Source organism: Coptis chinensis, chromosome 4 (genome assembly GCF_015680905.1).
Source record: "Coptis chinensis isolate HL-2020 chromosome 4, ASM1568090v1, whole genome shotgun sequence".
Classification (NCBI taxonomy): Eukaryota; Viridiplantae; Streptophyta; class Magnoliopsida; order Ranunculales; family Ranunculaceae; genus Coptis; species Coptis chinensis.
The window spans coordinates 25,030,631-25,052,507 of record NC_141459.1 but is presented as its reverse complement, the minus strand read 5'-3'; the positions used below and the strand labels follow the sequence as shown (position 1 = coordinate 25,052,507).

The following is a 21,877-nucleotide window of genomic DNA, read 5'->3' as shown; positions in this document are numbered from 1 at the left end:
GCTGACGTTAACAATCCCCCAGTGAATAGTAAACTTGTAAAGAGTATTGTTTTAGATATGGTGAGAGACAAGCCTTTGATTAAGCCAGGTGAAATCACTGACCATTTTCTAAGGGTATATGGTGTGAACTTGAATTATTACTTTAATTTGCGCATACCGGCATAGATCTTGCATTGAAGGAGATATATAGGGACTATGCTTTATCTTATCATTAGTTACATTGGTATGTTGGAAAGCTGAAAGAAACCAATCCAGGGAGTCATGTTGTTTTGGAAAAGGAATCAACAACAGGAAAGTTCAAGAGATTATTTGTTGCATTTGTTGCTTGTATTCACGGCTTTAACTTATGTCGTCCTATGCTTTGTTTGGATAGAACTTTCGTGAAAACAAAATACAAGGGGTGTGTCTTGTCAGCTACTGCCAAAAATGCAAATGGGGGTATGTCTTTTTGAGTTTGTGACTTTTTACATAGTAGCTTGTAAAACTGAACAAGCATAAACTATGAAAATTTATGTTCACATCAGATGTTTAGCCTATGCATTTTAATATTTACATAATAATTTAGCCTATGAAAATTTATTTTTATATATATGAGTTAAGTTTTCATAATGAGTATGGTACGCAAAACCAAATAAGTAATTGATGTTTATTTGTGTTCCAGGTATTTTTCCAGTAGCTATGGCGGTTGTACTTCTGGCCCGATGATAATTGGGATTGGTTCTTGGAGCAACTTAGGTTGGTGGTCTCCAAAGATCATAGGCTAACTTTTATATCTGACAGAAACCATGGTCTACTCGTGGGTGTCCCTCGTGTTTTTCCTGATCCCCATCATGGTTATTGTTTGTGGCACCTTAAAAATAATCTTAATTCAGCTAGGCCCAGCAACCATTGCTTCCGCTTGCATACCCTGGATCTTTTTTCAGACCTTGCCTATGCTGGGACGCACCATGAGTTTGAGAAAGTGATGGCTGATTTTCGAGATGTTTGCGGCAATCAAGTGAAAACATTTTTGTCCACCATAGGTTATGAGCATTAGTGTAATGCTTATTTTCAAGGAAATAGATATGGCGATATGTGTTCCAATATTGCTGAAAGCTTCAACTCTTGGATCCTACTAGAACGGCACTTGCCTATCACTGCAATGGTGGACAAGATCCGTGGAAAAATTATGAAAATGATGTCTAGTCGGCGGGAGTTAGCTAGGAGCTGGACTACTATCTTATGTCCATCTATGGAAACTTTATTGGCTAAGAGGATCGAGGTGGGGAGAAGTTGGGCGGTTCTCAAGTCAAGGGAGGGTATTTTTGAGGTGCGTGCTACTCATACTCACTTGGTTGACTTGAATAGAAGTCACTGCTCTTGTAATTGGTGGAGAATCGAAGGATTCCCTTGTGCACATGCACTGCGCTCCATTTTGGCTGATGGATTGAATGTGTATACCTACTGTGATAAATTCTTCTATTCTCAGACATTCCGTGATAGTTATTCAAGAGCTATAGTACCTGTGGAGAACAGTAAAATGCCTGCTAAGATACCAAGTGTGCCTGATTTACTACCTCCGGAACTGAAAAAGAAGATGGGGTGACCAGACAAGAAACGGAAGCACAACACGGGTGCTACAAGAGGTAGGAAGAAGAACAAGGGCCCTTGCTATGGCCACCGCAACCCAAGAGTGGGCTCCACTCCTACAACATGCTCTGCACCGGTTCAATGAATTTGCATTTTTTCATCTATTCTTTGATGTTGCTCGTATATGAAAAACAAGATGTCGATGAACTTGTTGGATTTTATAGTTTGATGTTGGATTTTATATATTACGTTTTTTAGTTGGAGAATGAAAATATAGTTTTACATAGTAACTTTTGGGGATGAAATTAACCTGACACCTGACAAATTTTATGTAAATGTATTTTTACATAGTCATTATATATGTAAATATATATTTACATAATAACTTTTGGGATTGAAAAGTTCCAGACATACCAAATATATGTAAATGTATTTTTACATAGTCACTAAAGCTATGCAAACTTAAATTTACATAATACCTTTTGGGAATGAAATTGGCCTGACACCTGACAGAATATATATAAATCTATATTTACATAGTCACTATATATGTAAATCTATATTTATATAGACACTAAAACTTTGCTTTGCAATTTAGTAGATGTTTGAGCTAGCTTTTCTATCCAATTTAGTAGATGTTTGAGATGAAATGGTGATCAGTTGGATTCATATATACTAAATCTGTCCACTCTAGGAGTTTAGGTTAATTTGTCGTCTTCCCAATTTGCACAACCTTGGACGACAACAAAAGAGCAAAACTTGTGCATGCATGATAACTCTTGGCTTTAACATAAAATGGACATATAGGCCATGGACTTGTACAAAAGTAATAAATAATGAAATGAACAAGAGGGTAGCCGTCACGAGCTTGGCTCTTATATCTAGGGGAGGTTATGAACAAGAGTGAAGAGTGATTGAAGCTATACTACTCATTTTATCGAACCCAAGAGTGAGTGAAGCTATTCCTTTGGGGTTTGCCCAATGTCTATGCAAAAACTCCTCCGGTATGCAAATGCCAAGCATATAACAGGAGAGAAATTACTGGTAATTAGATTTTCTTTGTTGGGTCAAAAACTAAAAAATGTTATATTTTAACAATTGCCTGAGCTGGATGAGTTTCATACAAGAACAAGCTTCCTACAAAAAAGATCATTAACCCAAAGGCTCACTTCTCACCTACAATCCAAAATCACCTAACCAGTAATTTATAGCAAGCATGGTTCCAGAAACTTACTTTGCTGTTGTTAATGCTTTGTGCAGATTGCTAAATGCATAACCTACTTTCAGTTGTTACGTAACCAATTAAGGATTTACAATGGGACTCTATTGTAATGCATTTAGCAATCTGCAGAAGCCTCGTCTGGGACCATGGTCCCTATATTTTGCACATTAAAAGATCAAGAAGCACATATTACATTTAAAAGAGCATAACAACCTAAAGAGTTGAAAAACAAATTAAACAGAATTGATAGTAAATATAAATGCAGAAAGAACCACATTATATATAAACGCAATCTGAAGCTAGTTGCAGAATATGCAGAACAATACTAAACAACTCCAACACATTAACAGTAATAGTACATCATAATCGAACACTCCCGAGTTAGAATGGTTCCAATGTTTTAACACAAATAAACACAACGTAATCAACTAGAAATATGGAAAATCAGTTCTTCATTTCTTGCATTCTTCTTTTGGATCCCATTTTTCTTGTTGGCTTAATACGATCTCATATGTCAGGTTAACCCTCAATTGTTTCACGGCTTCTAGCATTATATCTTAGATAGTTTTTTCACATATTATAGCCTTCACAAACAAAATGACGAAGAAACCACAATCTGAATTGAAAATGCAAAAAAGAAGTTTAAGATAAGAGATAAGAGATTAAAAAGACATTTAAGTTTGGGATGTTAAGTTTTTACGATTCTCCTTGTTGTGGGCATGCTCCAACTTTGATATCTTTCATCAAATCCACATCTAGCAACCTTAGCTCCTGACGCCTACATCTAATAGCTTCCACCACCCTTTCTTGCTGCATTAAATTGAACAAAAAATTACAAAAACTTTGTAAATATATATGCAAATCTATATTTACATAGTAACTGACCTATGTAAATTTAAATCTACATAGTAACTTAAAATAAAATTATCCATTGAACATTTGACGTAAAGCTAGACCAATATTTTCTCTCAAGATTAGATTTTCTAAAATAAGTATCTACAGTTAAGGTATGAAATATGCCAAACAAGTAAAGTGTCTTTTCTGACATTTTTGTATTATTTTAGATAAATTTCAGTACCATAGAAAAATTGACATTGTGATTTGTGAGGGGTCGATTTCCCCCTTGTCGTGTTAAATATGTAAACAGCTGCTTCTTCAGTCCATGCCCTCCGGTGATTAGAGGCTCTTAAACTCGATCTTAATACTAGAAACTAGAAAGAGTCAACAACAACAACTTGCGGCATGCACCTAAGTCAAACATCATGCATGTATGCAGTGACTTTATATATGGAACCTTTGAAATTTCAGTTATCCGTGTCTAGATGCCAAGAACGTACAGAGCACTCTGTCTAAAACAAACGAGACCACTACTAAAATTTCTAACAAAATTCCTAGGCCAGATAATCTCAAAACTACTCATTTTATCGAACCCAAGAGTGAGTGAAGCTATTCCTTTGGGGTCTGCCCAATGTCTATGCAAAAACTCCTCCGGTATGCAAATGCCAAGCATATAATAAGAGAGAAATTACTGGTAATTAGATTTTCTTTGTTGGGTCAAAAACTGAAAAATGTTACATTGTAACAGTTGCTTGAGATGGTTCCAGAAACTTACTTTGCTGTTGTTAATGCTTTGTGCAGATTGCTAAATGCATTACAATAGTCCCATTGTAAATATATATGCAAATATATATTTACATAGTAACTGACTTATGTAAATATAGATTTATATAGTAACTGACCTATGTAAATATAGATTTACATAGTAACTTAAAATAAAATTTCACTTACCAACATTTCAGCATCTTCTAACGGAATGTATTTATTCTTCTCATAGTTCCTTGGCCTTAAAAAGTCATAGTGCATCCATTCCCAATTCAAATTATCAACATGAAGCAAAGTCCATCCAGTGATAACCATTTTTGAATTTTCTTAACTTGGGACTATTTATGATGAAAAATAGATGAGCGACCTTGTTGTCAAACTGTTTTAGGACATCTATGACATAGACTTCCATGCCTTGTTTCTGGTTATCTCTTAAAGCCAGCTACAACAAATAAGAACAACAACATTTTCATGCCTTGTATGCATATTCAGTTGAATTTACATATTCAACTTCAGTAATTAAATTACATGGAAGATGCTTACCCATGCAAATGATGAGAAATGGAGACACTTTGGTGGAGAAAATCCAATTAGCTTTTCCACTTCCTTGGAGAGTTGGAAGTGCACGTACCAATCAATGATCTACCAGAAGCAGTATGAAAAATTACTAAATTGCAAGTTTTTTCATTTCAAAAGATTTAAGTAATCAAAATATTTACCTTGTCATTGACGAAGAAGTTCAACATCAAGTGGTTCACGTGTTCCCCCTGTATTTTCAAGTGCATTTGAATGTCCATCCACGCAATTGTACTGCAATATGCATACACGATCGAAACAAGTTGTGCAATTACATAGACGATAAGAAAAACTTACAAATATTTATGAAAAGTAAATTTTACTTCTGGTTTTCTTTTCTAAAAAAACTTTCCACCAACGACAACTTCTCTTTATCAAGTAGACTCCACAGCTTGGTTGAATGTGGTTTTGACATAGGCTTTCCTACGGGCGGGGGTGGTGGAGTCTCGAAATCATCTGTATCAATCACTGGTTCATCATCCAATTCAGCAACTTTAATTAGTATTCCTTGTTTGCTTCTTAATATTTCCGAACTCATATATTGTTGATGTTTTCTTCATCCGCTCCCTTTCCTTACTTTCTTAAACATCGAGTTAGGTTTTCCCTCACCTTTTTCCTCCTCCTCCTCATCTGACTTTGTCTCAGCTGCTTTCCTCTTCTCCATCCAACTCGGATTCTTCCTTTTCAGCCAACTCTCCACACTCCTCCTCATGTTTTTCGGATAACTCTTCCTTTTCAGCCAACTCTTTCTCGGACAACTCGGACTCTCTTTTGCCCTCCTCTTCAACCAAATCCACATCTCTGTTCTCTATCCCTTCAACCATATCTACATCTCTATGTTCATGATTTTCAAACATATCTTCTAGACTCTCTTCACAAACTATTCTCGTCAGTCTACCAAGTTCACCCCTTAAATCTTTACTAAGTTTCCTCAACTCTTCATTCTCCCTCTTCAACTCAGCATTTTCCCTCCTCAAGCTTTCAGCTTCACTTTGGTGGTGTTCAGGGTATAATGCCTCTTTCTCTTCCTCGGTCAGTTCCAATTTTACTTTGATGTGGCAATTGGGAACATTTTATCACTTGAAAGTTTTTGATACTTCATCCGCTAGTCGTTCCATCGACCACTTTGCAATCCGTGGGAAACAAGTCTCGCGAACTGCTCACAAAGTTTCACATGCTCACACAAAAAGTACTACACATAACATGTGAATTTGTATTAACAACATTTTCATAGAATTCTTTTTCCAACATATGACATATGACATATAACATTTGCATTGGATATGTAAATTTCAATTTTCATATGCAAATATAGATTTTCATATGTAAATTTCTATTTTCATATGTAAAATTCTATTTTCATATATATTTTCATACACCTGACATATGTAAATATATTTTCATATATATTTCTAAGGTCATCCCTAATTGCAACTAGTAATGTGGTCGGTCATCCCTAACTAACTCTCTAATTACCCGACTAACATGAATTCTGTCAATCAGATTTTCAGTCCAAACTAAAAAATAATGTTATGCTAAAAAGTAAAACTAGATCTCCACCAAAATCACTGATTGACTGATCAACTTTTGCTTTGTTTGAAAGGATGTACAATCTACAATCAATCAATGATAAGTTTATAACTGGCGCTGTACAAACTAAATTTTCAGAAATACAAACCTAGTTAGGTGACAAAATTTTCAGATTTGGATTGTACAGAGTCCTTCCCGTAAGCACCATGTGCCAATTACAACACTTCTTACAATGGATCTACGTGCTCACGATATACACCATGCAGTCTAACGTAACTTGAGCAGTTCAAGGGCCTGCCCAATAGTAATATAGAGAGTGTACTGAAATCCAACATTGACCTCAGGACTGCTATTTCATTAAGAAGCCGAAATTTAGGACTAGTCTATAGTGAGTACTAAGGGCCACCAATGGGGCTGGATATCGGATTTCATCTACAAATTTGAAGGACCAATCCAGAAAACATCCCTCTAAGGTTGTGATATAGACTATGAAAATATGACTATGCATATGTGAAAACAAAATTACATACAAAAATACTAAAATGCAGACAATATAATGTTAGTATATTACCAACATATGACATCTTACATATGCATATGCAAATGTATATTCTCTTTTATCATATGAGGTGATATATGCTATGAAAATATAACTATGCATATGTCAGAAAACAAACTAAACTTACCAAAAGCTGAATAATGCATCCTAAAATTTTGAACATACTACTGCTATCCCACTTCTGAATTTTTTCAATTAGTTCTGAGTGAACTGAGGCAGCCCATGACACACTCCACATAGCTTCCAAAGTCTCAACATGCTTTGGGAAGGACCAAGCTATTCCACTCACACCACTACTTACAAATATTGTCATCATAAAAAAAATGACGAGTAGTCTCACCACATCTTCAATGTCCGTAAGGTATGTTAAATATACAATCTGGTTCAAGATTTCTTTTACAACCGTTGTTGTTATCTTGTTAACTCTGGAGAAACATCTCAATAGGAATGGTGATCCAAAAATAGCTTCGTCTATTCTCATTCCTGACTGGAAAACAACAACTTTCCCATCATCACGGAAGCCCAAAGGTTACAGTCACATCAGACGGACATAAAGACACAAACTTACTTCCTATCTTAAACTTATGCCTCTCCTTGCACCAACTCGTTAACAACTTTATAATGATGTGGCTTGGTTTCTCTAACATTCTACTATCGACCTTTCCATCGACAAAAACCATAAAAAGATGACCAAAAGGAGTTTATTTCATCTTGGTGATATGAATATCCCTAATTCTTCCCTTCAAATCTTGTACAAGCTTTAGCATTAGCAATGCAGAAGAACGGAATACCTTGTTAGAACCAGTAAATTTTACATCCTGGTGCAATACAAATTTCGAATATGTAAATACAAATTTCAAAAGATGACCAAATACAAATTTCGAATATGCAAATACAAATTCACTTGTGAAAATACGAATTCACATTTAGAATATGCTTGAACACAAATTTACATATGAAACTAATTTACTAATTCATACACATATATATGTAATTGTACTTTTATATATGAAAATGCATATTTATATCATAAATTAAGTATTTTCACCTTAGATTTCGTTTATTTACAAACAAAATTAAAAAAAAAATGATTTTTACCTTCGATTTCGCTTTTTTTTTTTTTTTTTTTTTTTTTTTGTGACATAGAAACTTTCGATTTTTTTGTTTTGTTGGGTGTTTCTCTCTTATTTTTCGGTTGTTTTGTCATCTTAATTTGGTTTTGTAGGATATCTAGGGTTTACAAGAATAGAGGATGCGGCAAGAAGAAAGAGAGAAGGTAAATTTGAGATTTAAGGTTTTATGTGTGGGGAGTATTTTAGTCAGTTTGGGTATTTTAGAAAAATAGGGGGTTTTTATGGGTTAGTACGTAATGAGGGGGTTTTTATGGTGGTTATGTATCAACTAGGGAGATTAAACCCAAAATCTGAAAAAACAACATAGAGTTGAAATATTGATAATTTCAAAATCTTGTCGAAATCAAAATATGACATAAGTCGAAATATTGTTAATTTCAATTTTCCAAATTTTCAAAATTCCAAAATCCCAAACTATCATGCCCTGCATATCTTTATATATATATTTTATATCTATATATCTTAATATTAAAGCTCCCACAAGGGGTATTTTTCAAGCTCCCACAAAATTCCACCTCATCAACTTAATAGTTAACTTAAAATAGGAAACTCTTTCCCTTTTAGAATCCAACTTCAAACGGGAATCTCCTTTCTTTTTAAAACCAAAACTCAAATAATAGCATAAATACCTCTTTACTACGTGATCTTTAATTGAGTTCCAGCGGTGCCGTGATCGTATTCTTTACTACGTGATCTTTAATCGAGTTGTGTGGTGTGGAGTATCCTCTTCACAGGTAAATAATCTTCTTTTCTTCTCTGTTGTAAGTTTGTTGTGATCGTATTCGAGTATCTGCGTTCTCTTATTACCTTAGAGTTCCAGCGGTTCCGTGATCGTAGCGTAGGGCCTATACTCTTCTTTTCTTCTCTGTTGTAAGTTTGTCGTGATCGTATTCGAGTATCTGCATTCTCTTATTACCTTAGAGTTCCAGCGGTTCCGTGATCGTAGCATAGGGCCTATACTCTTCTTTGTATTGCTGTGAACTTTTGTTTGAATTCGTTTTTTGATCTCGGGGCTATACTCTTCGTTTTTGTTTGTTATCAACTGTCTTCGTTGCACTCATCATTGCACCATACCACCATGCCATCTTTCAAGGATATTGTTATATTGACATTAACTTTCTATTCATTATTTTAAGAGAAAACATATATGACGAAAACACAAAACAATCGTACCAATGAAATACTAAACTTAGAAAACTACGTAAAATCACAAATACAGATAAAAGTAGACACTAATCACACATACAAGGTGTGAATACAATGCAAATCCTTTGCTTGAAAGAGAGAGTACTAGCAAAACCAAAAAAAAATATAGACCGGATTCATTGAGTTAGTACATCGGGATCTAAAGAACCACTAGAGAATCTAAAAACATAACTTTTGTAATAAAATCTAGAGTTTGTATGACCATTCTATCTATTTCAACCTAAACTTTTGGCCAAAGGAAATGCATCCACAAAGTATCATTGGCGTGGATAATTGTTAGATCAAGACTCCAAGTTTGGCTTTGAATCCGGACACCAAAGACTTGAACTTTGGTTTAGAAATCTTTAAAAGGTCTTCTGAGCACATCCCCTCTAGCTCCTTAGGTTTCAAGGAATCATAGATTGTCGAACAGCGAGTAGAATGAGCCACAGTTGATGTAGTGAATTCCTCTACCGGATGATTTTGAGCACGCATTCTTTTGTAAAGCCTCATTGCAGCCACACAATCCTCATAGGGGTCATGCATCCCTAACTGAATTTCATACCTGTAAAGTGAACAATAGTAGTTGTTGGATAAGTTACTACCTCTTAGCACAATATAACTTCCAAGCAACTAGGTAGTATTCAAAAGTAAATTGGGAAAAAACTTCATAACAAAATGCAAGGACGTCTGATCTAGATTATGCCCAGGTCTATAATAAATGGAGTTTTTGGAATATGTTTGTATCTTTTTTTCTATCGATGGAATATGTTTGTATCTACCAGCATATTTGATAACATAAACCTCATAACAAGGTCATCTGTTCATTGTGCTTTAGATATTCTTGATATTTAATCTTAACCGCGGTTAGCTTTATATGTTTAACATATAAGTGATTTAAAGACCCCATGTGATTTGTGTGGAACAAAATTAATCCCACGTTGTCCAAGTTGGAGAACATAATAAAATAGTGATTAATCACAACAAAATATATAGTAAAACAAATTAAAGTGCAAACCTGGAGAGGAGCCAAATGTGGTGTAGGTGCCCTAATCCGTTTGTCCTACATTGCCTTCTGACGGCTCTCATAGAAAGTAAAGTCATCCAATATTGATGTTTTCAATAGATGATTCTTGAATACATTCAACATGTTCATGCCTTGAGGAAATCTTATCTGCAAAAAAGGACAAGTGAAACTTTTAGGAAAAAATACAAAACAGGAATTAGTTATCACTATTGCCAGTAACATTAGTTGCACAAACCTCCTATGTATCTCTGTTGTTGGTCACAGGTTTGTTGTCATTGTTTTCAAGTATTATATGGCGAACATGTGGATTTGGAACATCCTTTACAAAGTGCCACTTAACAGGGAAAACCCCATTCCATTTGTCCTGTTGCCAAAAGTCCATGTTCTTATTGAAATCTACTTGCCCAATCATCTCAGCTACACCACAGAATTGGCCACTTGCATTTACCTTAAGAAGAGAAAACCAAAGGAATATAATATCAGTCCTTTCGGTTATAAAGGAGAAAACACCGCATGTTAAAGAAAACACTTCCACCAAATAAAATCAATCACAAAAGCATACGAAAAAAAAAAAAGGAACACCGGACACTTGTTTGCCTTACGTCTCATTTTCTCCTGTGCATCTTGATACGCACTATCAAGCCTTCTATTTCCATTTGGAGTACTCACCCATACATTATACTTGATACTCTTATGAATGTCATCTTCACTGTAGGATTTGATAACAAAGAACAATGCATGATCATACTTGGTAGGAAAATCAGGAAGATTGTAGTTATCCCGCCTTATTACAACTATTGAGCTGTTATTCTTATCATCGCCATCAGATATCAAAGATACAGCTGGACCAGTTTCAGATGCAGAAATGTTCTTAACACTATTTGCATTACCCTTTATACACAATGACATTGACAAAAAAAATTTCTCATGGCATTGACAGGTATCATGGTTTCACCAAGTACAAAAAGAAAAAGAATAACATTGTCGAAAACAATACCTACTGTCAGTAAAGAACAAGCTACAGTAAATAGATTTGGAAGAAGGACAATTTTGAATGAGATTAGAGACTACAATCAACAAAAGAACCATCTGAATCAACAAAAGAAGCTTTTGGATCAGTTCAGAACTTGCAACCTCTATAATCAGTACTACACAAACTTAGTAGCTGCAAACACCATCTACAAAGAATCAGGTATCGTCTATAACGCTATTATAAGTGTATTCTATTTGTTTATTATGCTATTAATTTATTAACTTTTACGTAACCTGTGAACAGTTATTAGAGATTCCAAATGCAAGAAAGAACCTATATTAGATGTATCTAAACGCATGAGAAAGGCGACTGAGAACAATGATTACCAGTCCCAGATGAATGGGGAAGATTCTGATAGTGAATCGATTAATGGACAGTTCAACGAATCATCAATTATTGATCAAGTCGATGATTCCCATCCAAGTAAGATCTACTACTTATATTTTTGTGTTATATTTTATTCAACATATATTAACAATGATATTATGTTATATGTAGGACAAGTAGAAAAGCCATGGAATTTTGGAGGTCCAACATGTGTGTGTTCTTTTTGTGGAGCCATGGTCCGGTAATGAGGAAAGGGTAGACAAAGCGAGAAGAACATCAAATCCAAAGTTTTCAATATGTTGTCAAAAGGTAAAGTTCAACTACCACTTTTGAAAGAGCAGCCTAATTTTCTGCGTCGTCTTTTTGGATTCTAAAGGGTGGTTCGAGATCCTCGAACTTTGCAAAAACATCGGGGCTTACAATTCCATTTTAGCATTCACATCAATGGGTGGTGTAGTTGATCACTCGTGTGAGCGATGGCAAGGGTCCATATGTGTTCAAGATAAGTGGTCAAAATTACCACCGAGGATCGAACTCTTCTACCATCGAAGGGCAAAGAACCAAAATTTGCACAGTTGTACATGTATGACTTCGGCAAATGAAGTTTCAAATAGAATAAAGGCACTTGATAAAAAAATTCCATATAAAGAAAATGAGGAGGATGATGAAAGATTAGATCTAGATGTGGTTGAAGGACTAATGAAAATGCTTAATGATGAAAATAACCTCACAAAGGTTTACAGAATGGCAAGGGATAGGTTTAAAGAGTCCAAGTTGGCCAATGTTAGTATTAAACTTATTGGAACAAGACAGACTGATGGAAGACAGTATAACTTGCCTTCTACATCAGAGATTGCTAGACTTATTCTTGGGAATGGAGAAGTATCTGCGGGACCCCGAGATGTTGTTGTAGACGTAATAGGCCACGGTCTTAAGAGAATAAACGAATTGTTTCCAAGTTTCATGGCGATGCAATATCCTTTACTTTTTCCATATGCAGAAGATGGATACATGTTGGGAATCCCTTATAGAAAGGGTTCAAATGTGAAGAAAAGGAAACACGTGAGCATGAGAGAGTACTATGCTTATCGGATACACCAGAGGGCAAATGAAGGACATACTATTGTTTGTGGAAGAAGACTGATGCTACAATACTTGGTTGATGGTTCTGCAGCTACTGAAGAGAACAGATTGAATTGGGTGAGACAAAATCAAGACAAAATAAGATCTGACCTGTACAAAGGGTTAGTTGACACTGTAGTTGCGGGTGATACAAATGCGGCTTCGACTGGTAAACGATTAGTCCTACCGTCGTCTTTCACAGGAGGATACATGGTCCAAAACTACCAGGATGCGATAGCTATCTGTAGATGGGCAGAGCCCTCGGACCTTTTTGTCACCTTCACTTGCAATCCGAAATGGCCGAAATTCATCGACTCTAGACAAGATAGATAAAGGACTACGCCCAGAAGACAGACGATATTGAAGCAAGGGTGTTTAAGATTAAACTGGATAAGCTAATGACAGACTTGCAGCGGAAAAAACATTTCGGAAAAGCTTGGGCAGGTAATGAATCTCTATGTTGTTATTTTATTTACAATTATTCAATTACAGAACTGACATGTAAATATCATATTTGCAGCTATGTACACGATAGAGTTCCAAAAGAGAGGGCTACCCCATGCTCATATTTTGTTATTCCTAGACAGAACTAATAAGCCAAAAACTCCTTTTGATATCGACAAGCTCATCTCAGCAGAGTTGCCTAACCCAATGAGTGATGAAGTGGGATACAAGGCGGTTGTAGAATTCATGATACACGGACCGTGTGGAATAGATAACATGTCTTGCCCATGTATGGTTAAAAATAAATGCTCACGGCACTATCCGAAAAAATATTGCAGTGAAACAGTCATTAACCAAAACGAGTACACAGTCTATAGAAGGAGAAACAATGGCAGGAAATTAATTGTGGGGAAGCGAGAATTAGACAACGGATGGGTAGTTCCACCACTGTGAGAGACTTGGTTGTCAAGTACCAAGCCCATATCAATGTGGAACATTGCAGCGAAATAACACGGTCAATTAAGTATCTCTTCAAATACATCAATAAAGGAAAAGATCGAGCAACATTTCTCATCGTTGAAAATGTCGCCACGCATACAAATTAAGCTGGAAAGAAGGTCATTGAAGAAGTTGTGAAATAAAAATTACTTGGATGGTCGATATGTATCCGCCCGGAGGCAACTTGGAGGATTTTGAAATTCGATACACAATACAAGGATCCGTGTCGAACGGCTACCATTCCATCTTGAAGGTAATGAGAAAATCATTGTAGTCATTTAATAGTTAATTCAACACATTGTTATTCATATATCTTACATTATTATTAAGTAGATGAACGGATGGCCTATTACAATGACAACGATGATCCGGAAGAAATCATTGAAGCGAAAGTTAAAAAAAACAGTTCACGAGAATGGTTGAAGACAAATGCACCGCATGCTGATGCAAGAGAGCTCACATATGTTGATTTCCCAACAAAATGGACATGGCGAGAAAACCAAAAGGACATGGACTCGAAGAGGAAAGAGAGGGAAGAGAAAGATTGGTCGTGTGTTTCACGCACACCCTACATCGGCGAAAAGATACTATCTGCGGATGCTTCTTAACATTGTCTAAGGACCTCAAAGCTATGAAGACATTGAAGGATCAACGATGTCTTTGCACCCGGACTATAAAAGTGCATGTATGGCACTTGGTCTACTCGAAGATGACAACGAATGGCATGATGCACTTAAAGAGGCAAGCGATTGGGCGAGTGCTAGATCACTAAGAGAACTATTTGTGACACTGTTGTTGCTATGTGAAGTGACAGATCCTTTGAAACTGTGGGAAGACCACTGGGACAACCTAGGAGAAGACATTCTATTCAGGTATAGGCATTTGAAAAATGAAGAAACTGCCACACTCACAGAAAGCCAGGTCAAGAATTTCACCTTATGTGAGATTGAAAAAATCTTGATGCGTAGACAAAAAACATTGAGAACTATCACCGGTTTAAAAGAAATCTATCCAGACATGGATACACAACTCACATCTGGGAATAGAATGGTTGACGAGGAAATGGACTACAACCGGGAAGACTTGCATGAGAACTACTTAAATATGCACGAGCGCCTCAACAAAGAACAATATAAAGTGTTCCAAGCAGTCACAAGTGCCGTTGACTCAAAAGCTGGCGGTGTATTCTTCGTTTATGGAAGCGGAGGAACTGGGAAGACATATCTCTACAAGACAATCATATCTAAGTTGCGCTCAGAAGGAAAGATTGTTTTAGCAGTTGCTTCTTCAGGAATAGCCTCGCTCCTCCTTCCAGGTGGGAGAACATCACACTCAAGATTCAAAATTCCAATTCCAATTGCTGAAAACTCAACTTGCGACATCCCACCTAATACAGACCTGGCAAGACTAATCCAGAAAGCTGATCTCATTGTATGGGACGAGGCACCTATGAATCATAGGCACAACTTTGAAGCAGTTGACCGCACTTTGAAAGACATCATGAAAGAAATCGTGCCTAACTCAGAAAGCACTGAATTTGGAGGAAAAACTTTCCTATTAGGAGGAGATTTCAGACAAATACTGCCGGTCGTTCGAAAAGGAAGAAGGGAAAATATTGTTGATGCTTCAATAAGCAGGTCGCACCTTTGGAGGAACTGTAAAGTTTTTCAGCTAGCAAAGAATATGATGGTGATGAATGGCCGAATCATTTCGAAAAGTGCAAAGAGATTTCAGTAAGTGGGTGTTAGACCTTGGAGATGGCAAACTACCGGCAATATCGATAAAGCGACGAAGCCAAACCATCGTGGGTAGAAATTCGGATGATCTCCTCATACCACCTTCCGATGATTCAATCCACCGGATAGTTTCAACAATCTATATCGGATCTTTCCAAAATGCGACGATGTTCTTGAAAATCAAATACACTATCCGAAGAGAGGAGTATTCGGCTCCAAAAATGAAAGGCGTTGATGAGATAAATTCTTATATAATGTCTTCAATCCTCCCTGGAGAAGTTCATCACTACTTGAGTGCAGACTCACTAAGCCCAATAGCAGGTAAATAAGAAAGCCAGGATGTTCTGTACCCTATTGAGTTCTTGAACACCTTGCAATTCTCGGGATTACCAAGCCACGACCTCGAGCTAAAGAAAGGTGTTCCGATTCTACTTATGCGGAACATAAACCAAAGTGCATGTTTGTGCAATGGAACAAGGCTGATTGTGACACAGTTGGGAAAAAAGGTCATAGAAGCTGATATTATAACAGGGACCAACATAGGCGGCAAGGTAATAATCCCACGAATAATATTGGAACCAAGTGACACCAAGTTGCCATTCGAATTTAGGAGAAAACAATTCCCTGTTAAAGTTTGCTATGCGATGACGATAAACAAAAGTCAGGGGCAGACTTTCAATGATGTTGGGGTTTACTTGCCAAGGCCAGTGTTCACTCATGGCTAGCTGTACGTTGCTGCATCACGCACAACATCGCGACAAGGGCTAAAGTTCCTAATAATTAGAGCAGAAAACGAGCCTGAAGGATATACACAAAACATTGTGTATAGAGAAGTACTAAATGATTTACCTCAAGTTTAGTTAGATAATGCTTATTTGGTGCACTTTTTTTTATTCCATATATAAATTCAATGATTTTTTTTTAATTTTATATATTTTTCTTTTGTATATATTCAATCTTGCCAATCCAGGAAAAAGATTTCCATTTAAATAGGTCACAACGACCGCATTCTCATTAACCAAACCCGACCCCAGTTTCTCCAGAAGTAGGCATAACTTCAATAATTGAAGACAATGCAGCGCGCCTACGTAAGCTTTTCTAAAATACCTCAAGAAATTAAAGGTAAGGAAATGGGTTCAGACTTCAGAAAGAATAAAAAAAATAACCTGATGGTCAGCACAGTATGTACTTATTATCGCTTTGTAAGCTGATGTAAATGACAAGTCAGTACCAAGATACTGCAAGTCATTTTCTATCTTCTTAACACCTCTCCTTATAACATTTTTTCATTCTTATGCTTTTAATAGAAACCTATTCTAAAAATAATTCTAATCAAAATAGAAACATTATATTCGTAATTAAAATAACCCCACAGATAGAAATAGCCTAAAACACTCTAAAACACTAATTAAACTCAATCCTGAAAATCCCTAAAAATACTAACAGTAACTAATTTAAGGATTATTAACTCTATGACGCATCAAACTCTTAGGATTAGCCATCTACTTGGTATGTAATTATAAAAACCCAAATCAAGTTGCTTAAAACTTCACATTAGATTGATAACTGATATAAGTTTCGCAGGATATATCAGTTTATGAACACTTGAAAACCCAATTATCGTTTCAAAGTAAGTTGAGAGTAATAAAGTTTGGAAAACATATCGGGTTCTTGAACATCTGATTCTTTAATTGCTAGATAACAATAAGATCAAGCTTCTAAATGCTCCTTAAATGAAATGAAATCCATGGTCTATAATCAACATACCTTGGGATTATACTCCACATTACGAGCCTGGAGAGCAATCGACTTAAGATCCAATTTGCAATCCAAGTTCACTGTTGACACAATGTTCCTACATATATTCATGAAAGCCATTTAAATGATCGTTAACATTGTCTTCACTAACACATAACGAGAAATATCACACAATTTCAATATTGGAAAACATAGGCAATATATGGACAGGAAACCAATATCTATAGTCCAGATTATATATATACCTAATTTTACCGCCCTTTTCACCATATTTACTTTGACACGTATACAGTGATATAGGAGTGTAAGACAAGGTGTCCTCCCACTATCACTATACATCGAACAGATACCTGAAAAAAATGCGAACTTTTTGAAAAGCTACATCACGGGATTTTAATAAAAGTGGAATCCAATTAGAAAACTTACTAATAAAACAATATTTAGAAAGAAATCCAAGTCAGATTGGAATTAGTATATGAATAACTATAAATACAACCTAACTAAGGAGAGAATAACATACGGTAGAGTTTAGACAAGAAAACAATTGCTTTCATCCTCTTCAAACATAGGTACTCAATTTTCATCTCTTCGTCTCATCTGCAAGAAACAAAGGTACATATATTTGATTACTATCTGCATTATTCATAACACACACAATGTTGATAACTTTTTTCATGTTAATAGAAAACACACTACACATCTAGATTTAACTATGGAGTCTGGATACCTAGATACAACTATATGGAGTCAGAATTTCAAGGCTACCATACCTTCACTAGATATCTAATTGTGATAAGAACTTTTTGAAAAGAAAAGAGTTAAGGAAAAAATAACATTAGGACACCTATTAGAAAAGAGTTAATGGTGTGAATGAAAAAGGATTTGTTGTTTTTTGTTCGAACAAAGTAATGAGTTTACTTTGGTGGTTGAGTTGTACACGAAAGGTCAGTTTTGTTTTGTTTGTTAAAAACTCATGACACCGTTGTTTTTTGTGTTTTGTTCTTATGTGGGATTTTGTTTTGTTGTGGGTATTGTTGATCTGTAATTGAGGCCCAAACCAATTGATTGACAGTCATAACGCTTAACTTAAAGTATATACACATATATGATGACCACTTACTATGCCAAAGTACACTCACTCATATTAAGAGCTTATTTGTAGTTTTCACCCAATTAAAATAAATTAGCACAAAAATAATTACCCAATGAACTGACATTCAAACAAACATAGACCACCTCCCATTGCAAAAGCTAAAACAAACCTATATATCACAAAATTAAGTTACTCGATAAAACTTGCATGCTTACAGATCTAATAAATATGATGAAGTTAGATCTAATAATATCACCGTATTCTATTGTAACAGTACAGTTTGTGGTTTTTTCATAATCGTATCAAGATGGCGGTAAAAGGATACAAAACATTCGATGAAATAAAAGACACAAAATTTTGCGGCAAGATAAAAGCAAGAATTACGAGGATGTGGATAGCTAGAAACCAGAGGAATCCAGAAACCATATATGGCTTGGAAATGTTAATGATTGACGAAAAGGTAAAATAATATCAATAAGCTTTCAATTATATTACTATTACTTTTATTAAAAAATATTTTCAATTGCAGGAAAATCAAATGAAAGCTTCCATACCCGCATACAACATAGACCAATTTAAAGATAAACTAAAAGAAGGGGATATATTCGTATTTGAAAAGTTTATTGTTGCAAGCACATCTGGAACATACCGTCAAATAGACAACGATCTCACAATCAAATTCAAAGGCGACACGCTTGTTAAGCTGCAACAAACCGATGATGATGATGGTACGTTCTCAAAAACAAATTCACATTCAGCGATCTAGAACATATTCTAAGCAAACATGGGAAGGTGATATACTATAGGTATGAAGGCTAAGTTAGAATTTAGAAGGTTTCTTATATATCTTTACATACATTATTTTAAACCGACAATTCCAACAAAACAGATGTTATTGGATTGACGAAAGGAATCAGCCCACAAGGTTTCGGGAAGTACATTGAAATTACAATCGTAAAAGAGAGGTAAATATTTATACATACATTATTTCCTTTATGTACTAGAAAATATCTCATTACTTAACATAATTATACTTATTAAACAGGGGAACAGAACTAAAAGCAGCTTTATGGGATGATCTCTCAAAACATATATTAAGCAGTATGTCTGGAAAAGAAGACGTCGTCATCATCTTATCTTCGATGTTTGTCAAAAAGTTTGAAGGTATTATTTATTAAATTGACATAATTAGCTATATCTACTTTTATATTTGACTCACATTTACAAATCAATATGATTCTGATTAATAAAAGGGGCGTGTTCAAAAACTATCCCCGACGCCGGCAACAAGGATATATTTGAACTTGGATATGAAATCGTCGAAGAATTAAGAAATAGGTAACATTATCACAACTATAATGTCTACATCATTAGTATTATACACATACTTATCTTCTACTTATCTTTGGTCGGGGAATACAAAACATACAGGTCCAAATTGAAGAACCTCACTGCAAGGAAATCAATGCAATGGACATATTACAAAATGAAAACAAAACAACAGAACAACTAAAAATTCTGGCCAAGATATACACCAACAGGGTAACTACATTCCTACTCTCGAAAAAAAATTATCATTCTATTCTATATATTAATTACAACTTTTTTTTTGCAAAACAGGGCACATTTCATACTTGCAAAGCAACAATAAAATCTGTAAACGGAAAAGTATGGCACTACTCAACATGCCCACAATGTCCGAGAAAACAGGTTGAGACAGACTCAGGTTCGTACTGCGAATTTTGTGAGCTCGCGTACAAAAATCCAAAAGAAAGGTAAATTGATTTTAAATTTAGACTTGACAACAAATTTTTTTATCAAGTACATACTGATTTTAAACTCGAATAAACAGGTACAAGCTGGAAATAGACGTTGAAGATGAAACTGGGGAAACCACTTTCGTTGCTTTCAGAAAACATGCTGATTTCCTTATAGAACAACCGATTGAAAAGTTGCTAGATATATCTTCGCAGGCAAGCAAAGGAATTGTTTTCAGTAAACTTACATCTTATAAATTAATATATTTACACTAATATAATTAATTAAATACGAGGAAGCTGTTCAAAAGAAACTAGAAAAGAATCTCAACAAGACATTCATCTTTAAAGTTAAATTAAGTCCATTCAAGCATGAGAGAGAGGTACCAATCTTTTTCAATCTCCGATATTTCCAAGACCACTGAAAATGAAGACAATGGAGCGAGAAACACGATCGAACACACAAAAGGTACTACTCTCACTCAAAAATATTAAACTACACTTTCGCATTACATTCAAACTTGAATCCATATTAAATTTTCCTTCTCTTAATTACAGGAAGATTTTGAAGCCCAGTGTTCTCTTGAATAGGAACATGAATATAAACCATCGAATTTCACCTTTGCTCTATTGTGCATGAGGATGGAGTGCATTACCACTGATCCAAATGAACGAGACAAATGAGCAACATGAAGATGAACACGCAACAAAAAGACTTTGCACAAGGAATAATCAAAAGGAATTTTAAAAATAGTAGAATTTAGAAATACAAAAATTTGCTTTTATTGTTAGTGGATATTTAATTAATTGGTAGATTTACTTGCGATATTGATACTCACTCGCATTACAACTTTTATGGTAGTTTCAATATAAATATTTCAATGAATCTTATATATAATATATTGATAGCTACTTTTCATTCCTTCACACCACTAATTAATTGATGTTATGCCATATGGCAAATATTTAAAGAACTACGTGATGAATGCAAATTATTTCAAATATCCATTATTCTACGTTGATGTCCAAAGATACTAATGTTACATTGTTTTGACAAACAATTAAGTCAAATATATTTTTAGTTCCATTGTGTTGGGCTTATTTCAATAAACTATTAAGTGACCATTAAATTTTGCATTCGTTTTAAAAAAACCCAGTGTGTATGCACGGGCTCAAAAACTAGTATATATAATAGCAGTCCCTTTTCCTGGTCTGTGAGGGTGTCCACGTAGTCAAATTTTAAGTACCCTATTTACTCACGAGAAATCAGGATGGATTAAGAAAAAAAAACGGAGAAAAAACTGGTGAACACCTTAAAAAGTCTGCAAAACCCACCGAATCTTTGTTTCGTATGAAACTCTTCTAGAATCAATTGCAGAAATTATGAATGTCGGGGATTACCATGGGCAGCTTTTCTTTTATTCACTCCAAACTCACTCTTCAATCTTATTTTATGTTAGCTGATTTATGGGAGTCTTTTAAAGAATGGAGTGCTTTTGGCGCTAGGGCACCTTTAATACTCAATGATAGTGACGATGTTGTTCAATACTATGTGCCTTATGTATCTGATGTTCAAATATATAGTGACTCGATGAAATCGCCTGAGTTAAGGTATTGACTCTGTTCAGAATGATGGGTTTTGGATTATCGCGTATGTTGTTTTCTTATTCGAACTAATTTGATTATTTGTTTTTGAAATAATTATT

The 21,877-nt window shown here is 35.2% G+C and overlaps 2 protein-coding genes and 1 pseudogene across 2 annotated transcripts; 2 read left to right on the top strand and 1 right to left on the bottom strand.

The window, feature by feature from the left end:
* Nucleotides 1-1,072: 1,072 nt before the first annotated feature.
* On the top strand, nt 1,073-1,585 carry LOC147502872 (uncharacterized). The gene has a single exon (XM_086604635.1). The coding sequence runs from the start codon at nt 1,073-1,075 to the stop codon at nt 1,583-1,585; it is 513 nt and encodes a 170-aa protein (XP_086460761.1).
* A 4,025-nt stretch (nt 1,586-5,610) lies between these two features.
* Nucleotides 5,611-11,786, bottom strand: LOC147502871 (uncharacterized; annotated as a pseudogene).
* Nucleotides 11,787-14,481: 2,695 nt separating this feature from the next.
* On the top strand, nt 14,482-15,564 carry LOC147502870 (ATP-dependent DNA helicase pfh1-like). Its single transcript, XM_086604634.1, has one exon. It carries the CDS (start codon nt 14,482-14,484, stop codon nt 15,562-15,564), a length of 1,083 nt encoding a protein of 360 aa, XP_086460760.1.
* Nucleotides 15,565-21,877: the final 6,313 nt, after the last annotated feature.

Coding starts and splice junctions, on each gene's coding strand:
- LOC147502872 (XM_086604635.1), top strand. CDS start 1,073: ATGTGTTCCAATATTGCTGAAAGCTTCAACTCTTGGATCCTACTAGAA.
- LOC147502870 (XM_086604634.1), top strand. CDS start 14,482: ATGTCTTTGCACCCGGACTATAAAAGTGCATGTATGGCACTTGGTCTA.